At 36.8% G+C, this 14,754-nt stretch overlaps 1 protein-coding gene across 1 annotated transcript in view; it reads right to left on the bottom strand.

The window, feature by feature from the left end:
- Positions 1–13,698, bottom strand: part of SPTBN5 (spectrin beta, non-erythrocytic 5) — a 106,779-nt gene extending 93,081 nt beyond the window's left edge. Inside the window, exons 1-9 of the mRNA XM_087962040.1 lie at positions 13,609–13,698; positions 12,507–12,623; positions 11,947–12,114; positions 11,432–11,548; positions 10,415–10,572; positions 5,588–5,816; positions 4,194–4,828; positions 2,844–2,982; positions 926–1,158 (exon numbers count right to left, since the gene is read on the bottom strand). Of these exons, the coding sequence (XP_087818166.1) occupies positions 926–1,158; positions 2,844–2,982; positions 4,194–4,828; positions 5,588–5,816; positions 10,415–10,572; positions 11,432–11,548; positions 11,947–12,114; positions 12,507–12,623; positions 13,609–13,698 (1,886 nt within the window). The remainder of the gene's footprint in view (positions 1–925; positions 1,159–2,843; positions 2,983–4,193; positions 4,829–5,587; positions 5,817–10,414; positions 10,573–11,431; positions 11,549–11,946; positions 12,115–12,506; positions 12,624–13,608) is intronic.
- Between the last annotated feature and the right edge of the window lie 1,056 nt (positions 13,699–14,754).

Below are 14,754 nucleotides of genomic sequence, written 5' to 3'. Positions count from 1 at the left end.
AGTTTCCTACAGATTGCACTCTCTATTAATATATAACTGAAGATGTACCTAGAATTTAATAGTATATAGTATATATTTAAAAATTCCTTCTCATCCCAAAGGATCTTCCTCAATCTTAGGCCCTCTACCAGAGGCCTGGAAGTTTGAGGTTCTTACACATATATTAGCTATTCCTAGCACTGCATTCTTCAGCCTAGAGAACTCTAATGTTGTTCCTGGCATTTGTTGGAGCCAGTTCCCAGCCCTGTGTGCTCCTACCACCATTTTGATTTTTTTACTTTCAACATTCCCTCTAGTTCCTCCTTAAGGTCCCGATGTTACTGTCATTTGGCATCACTACATCTGTCAACACTCTGTCTTCTGGTCCTTGTCTACCACCATGATATCTGGTTGATTGGCTCGTACCACCTTGACAGTCTGGATATGGAAGTCCCACATCCCTCTTATTCTTCACAACTTTCTATGGAATCTCCTATCTTGACTTAGGAGTGCCTAGCCCATATACTGGGGAGATATTCCTGCACACAATGACGTGTGTGTGAGAGAGTGAGTACAAATGAGTGTGTGTGTGTGAGAGAGATGTAGCCAAAAATAATGATTCTTCCCAGATTCATTTTAAGAGCTTGGTATACTTGCCAATATCATTCTTAAAGAATCAGAATTATTCTGCCCTTTGCCTGAATATCAAAAATTTAACATTATTTTGGATTATTTATAACATATGGGCATGCCTTTTTAAATAATTGACAAAAATATATAGGATTTATCTGAGGGGACTGAGCCCCCATGGCCTTTCATTTCTCTTTCATGAATGCGTGGAACAGAGAAACATAAATCATGCATAGAGAATCCCAATCTAAGATCAGACCTTTCTTTTATTTTCAGATTAAACCAAAGTATTCATCAATATTTACAAGAATTTTACCTTGTTTGGCAGGAATGCTGAAGATTCTGATGTAGCTGATGAAGCATCTGATATTTGGCTTGAAGCATATCTGATTTAACTGGCTTCCTTTGTATTATATCTTCTTTTTTTCCAGAAATGTACATGATGCTTTCCTCAAGAGAATAGATTTGGGAGGCAACTAATTTGTGCTTCTGTAACAATTCTACTGCTTCTAAGAGCTCCTTGCCACAATCCCTAGAGCTTACTAATATCTAGAAAGAGAATGAAAAAAATATTTTGTACATTTTTCAGCTACTTGATCGCAGGCGGTCCCCAAATTCATACATAGTTTGTAAAATAATACATTAAATAATTTACTACAATTGGTTTGGTTCATATATTATACTAAACCACAAACCATGATTTACAAAAGACAGTGACTAATTTTATCCTTATTACACATCAAACTCAAAACAAGTAAATTTTATTGGTATGATCCAAGTCATTGAAGTAATGTTACCAAAGATCCTTAGCATGATAATGTCATCTTGCTAAATCATGACATCTATTACATATTCGCATATGAAAAGAAATATAAGAAATCATGGAATGGTGACATGCTCTACAACAGTGATCCCCAACCTTTTTTACGCCGCGGCCCGGTACCGGCATCAGCTGGGCGCCGCGGCCCGGTACCGGCATCAGGTGGGCGCCGCCATCTTTTTTGATGAAAGCGTGCTTCCGGTGAGCTTTCTACCGGAAAAGCTCACGGAAGCACTTTTTCATCAAAAAAGATGGCGGCGCAGCAAGCCAGCGGCCCGGTAGGAGTTGTTCCGCGGACCAGTACCGGTCCGCGGACCGGTGGTTGGGGACCCCTGCTCTACAACACCCTTTCCTAATCTGTTGCCCTCTAATATTTGGGGAACCTGAAGAATTGTGAACCAACTAGAATGGGAAAGTTGGACTTATGCTACTTGACACACATTCTGAGATGATCTCTTAAACAAGGTCCTTGGGAAGGACTTGATAGATCATCAAACATGTCAAATCCAGTCTAAACATCTGGCTGACCATAATAATAATAGTCAGATAATATGTTTCCTTGTGTTGCCATCTGTTGAGATAGAGAGAAATGTTCTAATTAATGGTTGCATAAGATCTTGTGCTATGATGGAATGTCTAACAGGGAAAAGTGGAGGAAGAAACAGGATCGTTGCAAACAAATTCCCCAGACTAGCAAGGAGGGATCTACAGTGATACGTTAATATTCACCTGCTTTGAAACTTATGAAATTTGGTACTCAACATTATTTTGACATTAACATTTTGTTTGTTTGGTACTCAAGCTAGAACTAGTTGGTGTCAGTTACCTTGTGACTCACTACATTATTCCTTATGGGAAAAAATGTTTGGTACTCGTTGTTTTTGGTACTCATTGCATCTCACAGAACCAATTAGTGAATATTGACGTACCACAGTATGTGAAAGAGACTTGGAGTAACTGTCTTAATTTTGCTAGTATAAAAGCTAAACTGGAGACTTCTTTTTACAGACTTTCAAGGTTCTGTTACAATATCTACTATTAACATAGAAATTTACAAATGGTTGCTATTTGCTTGTCTGCTTCAAAGTTTATATATACCTGGCTTTGTCATAGAAAAAAAAGAAAACTAATTAATAATGCTTGCTGGATTTGCACAATATTTCTTCCTACATATCATTGGTTTTCAACATATAATCTTCTAATTTAATGGAGACAATCCCTCCAAAGATACATGAATAGATTTTTATGAGTACTCGTAGTTATGATCTATGGTTTAAGTTCAGATTCTAATTCCAGATACCCCTTCTGCATAACACATCCTTATTCGTTCTCTTTTCATAGGCTATGAATTGGAAGCATTCATTAAAGACCATAGTCACCAATGTCTACCTTTATAATTAATAACTCAATATACCTGCACTCCTTTAAGTTCTTCCATAATGGTGTCAATATCCCTCAAAAGGACTAGCACTTCCTGCATCTTTCCCATAGCGTGTTTTTGTCTTTTGAAATGATCCCAGAGATCTTGCCATTGATGAATGATGTCCATTTGCCTGTGAAGAGAGCAAAAAGAAGAAGAAAAATGTGATATCACAAGACTTCACTAATGGGCAATTCAAGTTACCCCATATTCTAATGTCATTACATGATATACTTCTACATATCTTATTTACAACATCAGCTGCTGTGGGGAAACATGAAGTTTTATCGAATGGGGGAAATGCAACTTCAAATTGTAATATTCATTAGCAATTTTGATTTTTTTTTTTCAATTTCTAGCTTGGTTATCTGATATGTGAAAAAAGTGAATTGTACAACAATGTAGAAGGAGAGCCTCACGATAGTTGTGTGGAATTTCTTTTTCCTTTTTTTCTTGTCCTCTGGGATTTAGTGCAGCTGAATTAGTTGGAGTGTGCCCATGGCCCAGCTCAAAAAATCATGACTTCTGGGCAGGTGGCATCAGTGTACCAGGAGGAAATACTATGTGCTGGAGTGAAAGATCCAAGTGTTTTGCAGGTGAGATCTGCAGAAGTGGCCAGACAAATAAAAGATGCCCAGGACAAAATTGGCTTAGGGAGTGCATAGGAATTTTAAATCCTGGCAGAAGCTCAAGTGAGAAGCAATCAAAGCTAAGAGTGTAGACTAAAGGGTTTTTAAGATTCAGATGGAGAAGAAAAGAAGAAGAAATATGTGCAACAAAATAATGGAAAAGAAAAAGAAAGGGCAGGTGGAGCAAAAGAAATGTACAAAAATTTACACAAATATATACATAAGCACAGAAACATGGACATCCACAGAAAAGCATAGGCTACATTAAGGCAAAATAAAAAAAAATCTACATAATTCAAAACCCATCAAATAAGATATATGGCACATACAATAAGATTAGAAAGAGTTGGGTAAATAGATACACACACAAAGACCCTCATTCCGTTATAGAAATATTAGACTCTAATTGTGTAATTTTGAAATTATAAATACTTGCATTAGGAGCTTGTGGATATTTTGTTCTTTCTTGTATTACTCACTAAGATGTTTTACTATTGTGATTGTAAGTGCCATTTATTTTTATTTATCTATCATCTGTCCTAACATTTTTGTTATTGGAAGAATTCAAAATATAATATAATATGATCAGTTGAATTTACTCTTTCCAAAGATGGAGGTTGCATTAATTCATGCTAAACAGATATCTGTGATGTGCTTTTCATTTTCTCCAACACCAATTCTGACTACTGCCCCAATTTGAAAGCATCCTACGCACTTTTTGGCAATCAAGGCCTTGTCCTGATAGTTCTCCCGCATGATTTCAGCAGCCATTGTAGACAAGGCTTTGAAGCGCTGGTCTTGGGGAAGCATGTCTGCTTCAATCGCCTCTAGTTTCCTAGTGCCTGCCTGAAGCTGTTCTACATTGTCAGGTTGCCAATCATCCTGCTTTTTGATTATCTCTTTCATGTTCCTCAAATAGGCCTCACGAATGGCTGCTTTCTTCAGAAATATCTGGACCTGTTGCTCAACTTTCTCAAGTCTTAACAGCTCCTGCAGTATTGCTTTTCCTCGACTGCCCTCTGCTTTCTCCAAAGCAATCCATTCTTTTTCCAGATCTCTTAAAGTTCTTCCTTCAGGGGGCAGATAAGCACGCTGATTGTTGACTTGCTGTTTGGTCCGTATGTGGAAAAAATTGGCTTCAATTATTCCCTTCTCACGGTATTTGGGAGGTTTCTCTGTAGTGCGGAAGACCTTAAAGTTATTCATGAGGAAGCGCATTTTCTCGAGAGAATTGGGGAAGGAACGGTCATCCAGTTCTGTCACTTTGAGCTTTATCCATTTCAAGAGTTCAAAGATCATGTGTTCATATTGGAATTTCAATTCATCTGTCTCTTTCAGGCAGAACACGATCTGCACAAAAAAATCAAACATAACATGTACTTTTTTTCCTTGATCTTAGTCAGTAGAATTCTATGGTATTTGCATTTTCAGAAAAGCCAAGTTTCACCCAAGAGCCTTTAAAAGAAAATTTCATGTTCCATAAGCAACTCATCATGGCATCTTGGTTTTCTGCTAAAATCGCAATTGTAAATTGCACCAGGACTGTCTCTACATTAATATACATTCAACACAGTCCTGATCCAATTTTTCTTCCAGAATTTCTCTTGGATATAAAGGAAAAAACATCCTAGTGCAGTATGTGTGATTATATATATTTTGTAAGATGAGATTAATCACACAGTGCTAGAAACAAATGGATTGCGTTCAAACAAAATTATCACTGTAATGCCACTGAGTTACCCAAAGGAAAATGCAAATAGCAATTAAAATAATGTGTAACTCTTTATATTTATACCACCTCTAGATGAATGAAAAGCTTGGCTGCAAATGGCTACTTTAGGCCAGTGCATTGGACATGTGTTCCATCCTCAAGGTGCTGAGAAGCCATAATCTATCTGTTCCAAATTGCAGATGTTACCATGTTATAGGAGTTCAGCTAAGTTTCATCTTAACAGCATCTGTACTTCCTTAGACATTTTTTTGACTAGGGAAAACTATGCGTTCCATAGATGAAGACAGAGTCCACGTTCTATCTGAGCTGCAGAAATTATTTACTTAAGACATACCAGACATTAGGAATGCTAATTACCAAAACAGCAATACACTGACCTTAGTAAGCCTTTTCTGGACTGTCTGACCCTGCTTCTGCCTGGAAAAGTAATGGTAATAGAATGACACATAGGTCATAATGGATCTCTCATCTGGAAATGGTACCGCCACATCTTCAGCATCCAACAACTTTAAGATTCCCAGGTGCTTCTCTGCCACGGTGAAGGCATTATTTAGATTAATTATGGGCTGGTCATGCCTCAGAGAGCTGTATTGTATAAGATCAGGCCTGAAAAGATCAAAAATAAAAATAAGTAAATGAAGGGGATTATGTTTAGAAAATGCAAGGAAGTGGACATATGCATTTCCCTCTCAAGATTTATAGAAATTTGCTAGAGTTTTAATAGCCTATTGATAGGGGTGTCAGAGGCCGTGTAATACAATATTTATGGAAGAAAAGCTTAATGTATCTTTCTTTTCTGACTGGATTAGGTACTTCAAAATAAGTATTCATAGAATCACCATACAATTACAATGTATAGAATCGAGAGAATGTGAATTGGGGGATGTCCATGTGATTAACATTTGTAATAGATTTATTACCTAAAGTAACTTTTCCAATAGCTGTTAAAAGTGTTTCAGAACTTACTGGAGTGCCATTCACTCCATGTTAAACTTATTAATTTCCCCTCAGAATCTGTATCTGAAAAGTATATAGATCTGCTTATAAAACAGAAACAATTTGCTGAATGACATGGAGTAATGCAAGTCATTTTCTGTATCTGACTTTAAAAAGATAGGATGTAACAATTTGAAATTTTGAGCAATCTATATACAGTATTTGTATTCATCTTCAAAGAAATTCTCATTCAATATTTATGCACTTTTCTAGTAAAACAAATATTTTTCTTACATGCATCACCATATTTGGAGAGGTCCATGAGGGTGAACAAACAATAGAACAATAAGACTTAACTTGCCTTCTAGAAGACATGGAAATGCTGTGATTTGTATCTCCTAAGGTAGCATTTTAAAATTTCCATTCTAATTGTTTTTTCTGAGTATAGTAAGAAAACATCACTTTTGTTTAAAATGGACATTCAGCATGTATTCATGATTCTTTTTGCCCATAATGGCCAGCCAGGTGCAATTGCAAAAACCGTAAGCAGTATATCATTGACCCTGACTCTTGTGGCTCACCCATGACTCATCTGAAAGGCATGCTTCCTTGGATCTTGAAGGTAACAACTGATAGATTGTTCTCCATGACATTATTCAATTTCTTATCTTGTTACAACTTGCTTTAACAGGTATCATAATTCAACAATAAATAAGAAATGCTTGCTATATCTATCCTGAACTTCTGACTGTTCATGTTTATAGGACTTAACCATACAGCAACGTGCCCGCTCCCGTGCACTCCGCATCGAACTCAAAACCCGTCTAGACAATGGAGAGAAGGACCTGTACATTGACTACCATGCTGACTGTATCAAAAGTAAGATACGTAACCCAATACCCAACTTTTACCCTCAACCACCACCCTACCTCAACCACCTACCACCACCCACCATCACCCAAAACTACCCACCACCCACCATCACCCAAAACTACCCACCACCCACCATCACCCAAGACTAGGCACGCACGCCCCCAACTACCTCAATCCCAACTGCTGCCGGACTTAAATGCAAACTACTCAATGCAAGAAGCCTCGTGAATAAAATACCTGAATTTCTCATCCTCTTAAATATGGCTAACTTCGACATTATATTTGTCTGTGAAACATGGCTCAATGCATCTCTCCCGACTCCATTACCACAGTAAGAGACTATCATGTTTACCGATCAGATCGTGAAAATCGTCGAGGAGGTGGTGTTGCTATATTCTATAAAAAATCCTTACATCTAAAAATATCCAAGTTACCCAGGAGCTTGCCCTTCCTGAAACCATCATCTGTGAACTATCCTTAAATATCACAATTCGATTCTTACTATGTTACAGAGCACCTGATTATGACATCGAACATGTAAACAAGCTAAATACACTACTAACATGGGCTACATCCTGCCCATACCCTTTTATCTTTCTTGGAGATTTCAATCTACCTCATATCGACTGGACCCTAAATAATTGTACAACTGAAATCATACACACAACCTTCTACAATGCTATTACAAATCTAGGTCTTGAACAACTAGTAACCAACAACACTAGACTGAACAACTGCCTCGATCTCATCTTCTGCAATAGTTTGAATTTAATTTACGGAATACAAACCAAAGAACCCTTTTCCAGTAGTGACCACAATATGATTGACTTTTGCCTCAACATACGTCCATACAAAAATCACCACAATGATGTCATCCCTAATTGTAACTTCAAAAAAGGCAACTATGATCTTATAGATAATGATCTCTCATCCCTCGATTGGCAATCTCTATTCACTGGATGCAATACTGTTGAAGACCATTACAACATATTTTTACTTGAAGTCAAAAGAGTCATCAAACTATATGTTCCAACAACAACTCCAAAAATAAAACAAAAAAGCAGATTACCCATATCAATAAGGAAACTTCAATCCAAAAGAGATCACTCTGGCGGAAAAACAAATCTGGTCACGTTGCTAATTTCAAAAACCGATACAAAAATTTATGCCACCAGATAAAGACCGAATGCACCAATTACCACATTAAACAAGAGGAAAACCTTCTAAGCACCAATTCCACCCGTGCTTTTTACAATTTTGTAAACAACAAACTAAAAGACTCAAGGTCCATCCCTCCCTTGATAGGACCCGATGGTAAAGACTGCAGCGATGACACCATTAAAGCCAACATCTTTAACACATTCTTCGGCTCAGTGTTTGTAAACAGTAATGGATCATGCCCAATGTTTCCTAGCCGTACCACAGATAACAACAATGATCTAATACATATCGATTTTACAGTAGACAACGTTGAAAAAGCACTACGCAACCTAAAACCATCTCTATCTATTGGACCGGATGGAATATGTGCCTACTTCTTAAGAAAGCTATCCACTGCCATAGCCAAACCTCTAAGCATAATCTTTGAAAAATCTTTCAGGACCAGCTCCTTGCCCAACCTATGGTTACAAGCCACAGTCATCCCCATCTTCAAAAGGGAGACCCAAGCCTAGTTGAAAATTACAGACCAATCTCCTTATGCTGCATCACCTGTAAAGTCATGGAATCAATTATTAATCAATCCATCATCCTCCATTTAGAGACAAACAACCTACTCTCCAATAAACAATTTGGTTTCAGAAAAAAACTATCCTGTAATCTGCAACTCTTACACTGCAAAAACATATGGACTACACAACTCGACCAGGGCAAAGCAATGAGCGCAATCTACATAGACTTCTGCAAAGCCTTTGATTCAGTGGTACACGACAAACTACTCCTAAAAATAAAATCTTATGGTATCTCTGGACAACTGAATAACTGGATAGAAGCATTCCTGTCAAACAGACAACAAATGGTCAAAATTGGGAACGCCCTATCAAATCCAGTACCTGTCAATAGTGGTGTTCCCCAAGGCAGTGTTCTAGGACCAACTCTCTTCATAATCTACATAAACGACCTTTGCGATCATATCAAGAGCAATTGCGTTCTCTTCGCTGATGATGTAAAGCTGTTCAATACCACAGACAATACTACTACCCTACAAAAAGATCTAGACTATGTATCTGAATGGTCTAACATATGGCAACTTCAAATCTCAACAAATAAATGCTCTGTCTTACATATTGGTAAAAAAATCAGAAAATAAAATACAAGCTGAATAGTCAAGATCTTGTTGATGACCCAAGCTCTGTAAAGGACCTGGGAATACTCACCTCTAATGATCTAAGTGCTAGAGCCCACTGCAACTACATAGCCAAAAGGCATTAAGAGTTGTTAACCTAATCCTACGTTGCTTTTTCTCTGGTAATATCTCACTACTAACCAGAGCATACAAAACATTTGCTAGACCAATACTCGAATACAGTTCATCAGTCTGGAATCCTTATCACGTATGTGATATTAACACAATTGAGAAAGTCCAGAAGTATTTCACAAGAAGAGTTCTCCACTCTTTTACCCGTTGTAGAATACCTTATGCCACCAGACTCGAAATTCTAAAACTAGAAAACCTCGAATTACGCCGTCTTCGGTCCGACTTAAGCATGGTATATAAAATCATACATTGCAATGTCCTACCTGTCAATGAATACTTCAGCTTTAACCATAACAACACAAGAGCACACAACAGATACAAACTCAAAGTAAACCGCACCAAACTTGATTGCAGGAAATACGACTTCAGCAATAGAGTGGTCAATGTCTGGAATACTCTACCCGACTCTGTAGTCTCCTCCCCAAACCCCAAAAACTTTAACCTTAGACTGTCTACTATTGACCTCACCCCTTTCCTAAGAGGTCTGTAGGGGCGTGCATAAGCGCACCAACGTGCCTACCGTCCCTGTCCTATTGTTTCTCTTATTCTTTTATTTTTCTTATATGTATCCATTTCATATATTCACAACTATGTATACACTTGTACTTATTATCTTGTAAACAATTGACAAATCAAATAAATAAATAAATAAATAAATGATTATGGATTCTAATATTACAGAATTTATATAGTATATTGTATAGTAGAATACAAACAATCCATTAGAGTAATAGATTCTAATAGTATACAAGAGAGACAGAGACAACAAAAATAAAGTTGTTCTATCTACATTCACCCACATAATTTGTTAAAGTTTCATTATGTTCCTTCTGGATGAAAATCTTTTTCTGTTATCCTTCAGTACCTTTCTCAATTATAAAGAAATAATATATCAGATTGAACTCATACTTTCCTTTACCTGTGAGCATGAATGAGGGCATTGAAGGCTAGCCCATTATTCCAGCTTTTGGAAAAGTCTTTCACATTGACATTAGAATAGCTGGCTGTCTTACGTTGACACCAAACTAGTAGAGCTTCATTGGAAGAAAGAGCATCAACTCTGGATCCAAATTCACCCTAGGAAGCCAACAAGGCAAGAGCATTCATAAGATAATCTAAATTTAAACCAGCAAAACTAAAACTCCACAAGAAGCAAAACAAAGCAAAATGCTTAGTAGCCAGCAACAGAAGTACATGCAGATCTAAATTATAGTTAATTATATGGTTAATAAAGAAAAGGTTTCCCCTGTCCAGTCTTATCCGACTCTAGGGGGTGGTGCTCATCTCTGTTTCTTAGCTGAGGGAGCCAACATTGCTCATGATCATGTGGTCAGCATGACTATACACCAAGGTGCATGGAATGTTGTTATCTTCCCACTGAAGTGGTACCTATCTATCGACTTGCATTTGCATGTTTTCAAACTGCTAGGTGGGCAGGAGCTGGGGCCAGAATGGGAGCTCATTCTGTCATGTGATGCTTGGGTCTCGAACCCGGCTGACTTTCCAACCAACAAGTCCAGCATTTTTAACTGCTGAGCCATTATGCTTCTCTTGTATGATTAATAGTTAGCTGTAAATACAAAATTTAGTTGGTTCGTTTTATGCATTTGCTCTACCTCTCTGAGGGTTCAGAAGTCAGAGTGACAGAGTGACAGAATTTATCTCATTTTTATATCACTAGATACCGATTTCAATGATTATATAGATATAGATATGTAGAATATTAACTTAAATATTTCACTAATTTTGTATGAAGGTTCCAATTCTGGACCTATAGGAGAACAATATCATATAGTTTCCTGCAGATGATACAATAACCTCTATGCTTCTTTTCAGTCTTAAATGTTGTTTCAAATTTTAGATTGCTGAAGAATTATTAAGCTAACAGGTAAAATCAGAAAGAAAAAAGTGAGGAGCTTTTAAATTACAATTTTACCTTGTCAAGACTGATAAATGAAATTTGAAATCTGAGGATAATTATCCACATTAATCCAAGGATCAGGGTCTGGTCTCCATCTACTATGTTTTCTGGTCCAATTAGCTTCACATGTATCTGCTGAATACACAAGAGGTTCTTATCATTAGTGTGTTTACTAAAGTCTCTGAGAATAAAAAAAAAAAGGGGTCAGCCATTTAGGAATAGGTCTTGGAAAACATGCAAAACATAGAGATAAACGTTTCCATTTTTGCTATCCTTCTTACATGCTGACTAATTTGCATGGTTTTTAACAATTGGACAAAAGTGATTCATGCAATCAACTTATTTTCAGGAGTGACTATGTTTTTAACAGTGCTAGTAGGTATTTTCCCTCCCCATCGTGAAAGTGGAGGTGGGAAATAATTAAAATCATCAGTGGATAGAACCACATCAGTTGACAATATGACTTCCACCTTCCCATCCCAACCAAAGCTTGATTAATGCCTATTATAACCCCAAACTGTATACATCACCTTAGATTTGAGGAACTGAATGGCTTTGCTATTGTTCTCCAAAAAGTGAATTCTCATCTTGCCTTTGTTTGGCCTGGGTAGTTGTTCAGAAGACAGTAGCTCCAAAAGATGCAGGAGATAAATACCATCTTTCAGTTCAGTGAAGAGATCTAGAATCTTAATGTTTGCCTACAAAATTATAGGATCACAAATAAAGCCAACAACAATAGCATGAAGTTATGTTCTTAATGCTATCTTACTTATGGAAATTGTGACACGAAGCTGATATTGGACTAGTAGTTATTCAACTGTTCAATAATAAGCAGGAGAGAGGCAATGCTCTTTTATCTTGACCTAACAGGTGAAAGCTATAGAGAAAAAGGCACGCTCAGATACCCTATTATAAAGTTCTATTTCTAAGACTTTTCTGCAGAGTATTGTTCTTGCTGTTATAATTTTAAAAATAATGAACGAAATCACAGATTAAGTTGATTGGTGAAATTAGGCAGAAGAATTTGTTAACCTCAGCAAAATTGTTTTAAGGGATCATCTATGAAGAATATTACAAGAAAGCTACCTACATTTTGTTTGTAGAAAACATTATTCAGCCAATTGGTAAATGTTTTTTTCTGCATGATCATACGTTGTGCTTGCAACTTCTTGAATTGTCCTTGTACATATTCTTCCTCCATGGTGACCTAAAAACAAGAATACTCCAACATGAGTCCAACAGAATCTGATGTCTCAATTTACTGCCAATTCCCCTGAATTCTTGACCTGAGTCCTCTTCTTTACATCAAGTTCATTGGACATAGTGTTCTTTTTTTCTGGATAAAAAGTATTGTTTCTTGTGAATAGGAAAGGTAGACCTATCAACTAATACATGTCTACCAAACGACCCTATGCAGACACCTAGGTTGGATAAAGATATTAAGGTCTTTAGATTTTATTACTTAATAATGAAGTAATCTTTTAGTATAGATGTATTTGGGGGGGGGGGCGTTATTATCATAAACAACCAATACTCTTGGGATTACAACATGTGGTAAATTAAATATGTAAAGTCATCATGATAAACATGTACATTGGAAACACTTTAAATGGTACTAAATGAGACAACATCTAACTTGTGACAAATATTAAACTTAACATTTTAAACTTCTCATTTGAAAACAAAATAAATTGTAATAGAATGTTTTCTTTTGATTCTCTTTGTTTTACTTCATTACAAAGAACTATGAGTTCCATATGAAGACACCATCTCTGAACTGTTTTATTAACAACAAAAAATTCAGGAACTGATATGGTCTTGTAGAGAAGTCCATATGGGCTGGGAATTATAGAATCTGGAATGCACAAGTCAATTTTAAGCAATTTTGTAAGTAAAATACTTATATAGTTAATGTTTAATTTATTACTTTTTAAAAATAACATTGGTTGTTCACAAAAGTTGATTGATTATGTGCTATCAAGATTTTGTCGACTCTTTGTGACTGCACTGATACATGAATGAAGGCAAATATACGTATTCCAGGATAATGTTGTGAGTTCCAATCTGTGTTGGTCACTGGGACCGGTCTTCTTAGCTTTCGGACTCATCCTGGAGCCCATCCTCAGGGAACTTCTCTCTCACCAGAATCCTGCTATATTGATATATTTTCTCCATAATGACCTGTCCCTAACCTGGTTTTTCGGATCTTCCAAGGGTCCACTCATCATCGCCACTGCAACTGAGTTCATCCGTTTTGTTGCTGGTTGTCCTCTTCTGATCATGGTAAATACAGAATAGACATGAAGGTAGCAAATAAGCTATTTTTCAGCTTATGGACATCAAAACCAATGGAACAATCTCTGATCAATTCCTGTTTTTAATTCTAGCTAATTGCTTATAATATGCCATTTAGCTTTGTACATCCTTTATGATTGCAAGATGTTTTCTCACAGATTTCATTCAGTTTGTATTAAATTTCTATGCCACCCACCTCCCCTACAAGGTGACTCTGGGTAGCTATAAGTTTATAAGGTTCTCATATCTGTGCTTATGAATATAATCCAGTTTCCAATTCTTTTTCTCCAACATGACTCCCAACTTCAGCAAATGACTGGTTTATTTTTATAAGATTGAAACACTGCAAATTAAACAGACTCTTCACTCATCTCTCATATAAATTCTTACTTCTATTGAAGAAAATCCCCATTTTCTACTTCTCTCATAAAAAGCAAGGAACGACCTTTGATTTAAAATCTAAGCATACCTTTAACAGTGCCAGGAAGAGCTATAGCACATATTTGTTTCTTATTTATGTAGAAACAGAAACATTCTGTAAAATCTTCACTTACCTAATCTTTCCAAGATGTTCTTGTTAAATTCAGAAAGCAGCCATTCAAAGGAGAGCTTCTTCATTCCAGACCAGTGGCCTATTTATGCACACACAATGAACTTTGAATACTATGACAATAAGAAAGTATTTATAATCTCCATGAACATCTGACCAGGAAAGAGAAGTTTATCAGAACATCGGGGGTAAAGGTTCTTGGCAAAAGGATTGTGCTAATGGCATATTTAGAGTCACTACTTCACATTCTTCAGAATCTGATATAAAACAAGTAAAGGTGCAAGGTTGCCACAGAAAAAAGAAAAAAAAGGGTACATGCCATATTGGTGGGTGTGTCTGCACAAGGCTACATGTGTATGGGGATTCTCAGTCATCCAGGTGATGGTTGTCCCAAAGGTGCTTTTTCAAGAAGTAGCTGGGCTTTCTTGTTTTTCTTTGAGGACATTTCGCTTCTCATCTGAGAAGCTTCTTCAGCTCTGCTTGTTCCCTCATC

This window comes from Notechis scutatus, chromosome 1, assembly GCF_049901735.1.
Source record: "Notechis scutatus isolate UNSWTSFEM ecotype Mainland chromosome 1, rNotScu1.2, whole genome shotgun sequence".
In the NCBI taxonomy this organism is placed as follows: Eukaryota; Metazoa; Chordata; class Lepidosauria; order Squamata; family Elapidae; genus Notechis; species Notechis scutatus.
The sequence above is the reverse complement of the archived record's forward strand: the minus strand, read 5'-3'. Positions and strand labels throughout refer to the sequence as shown.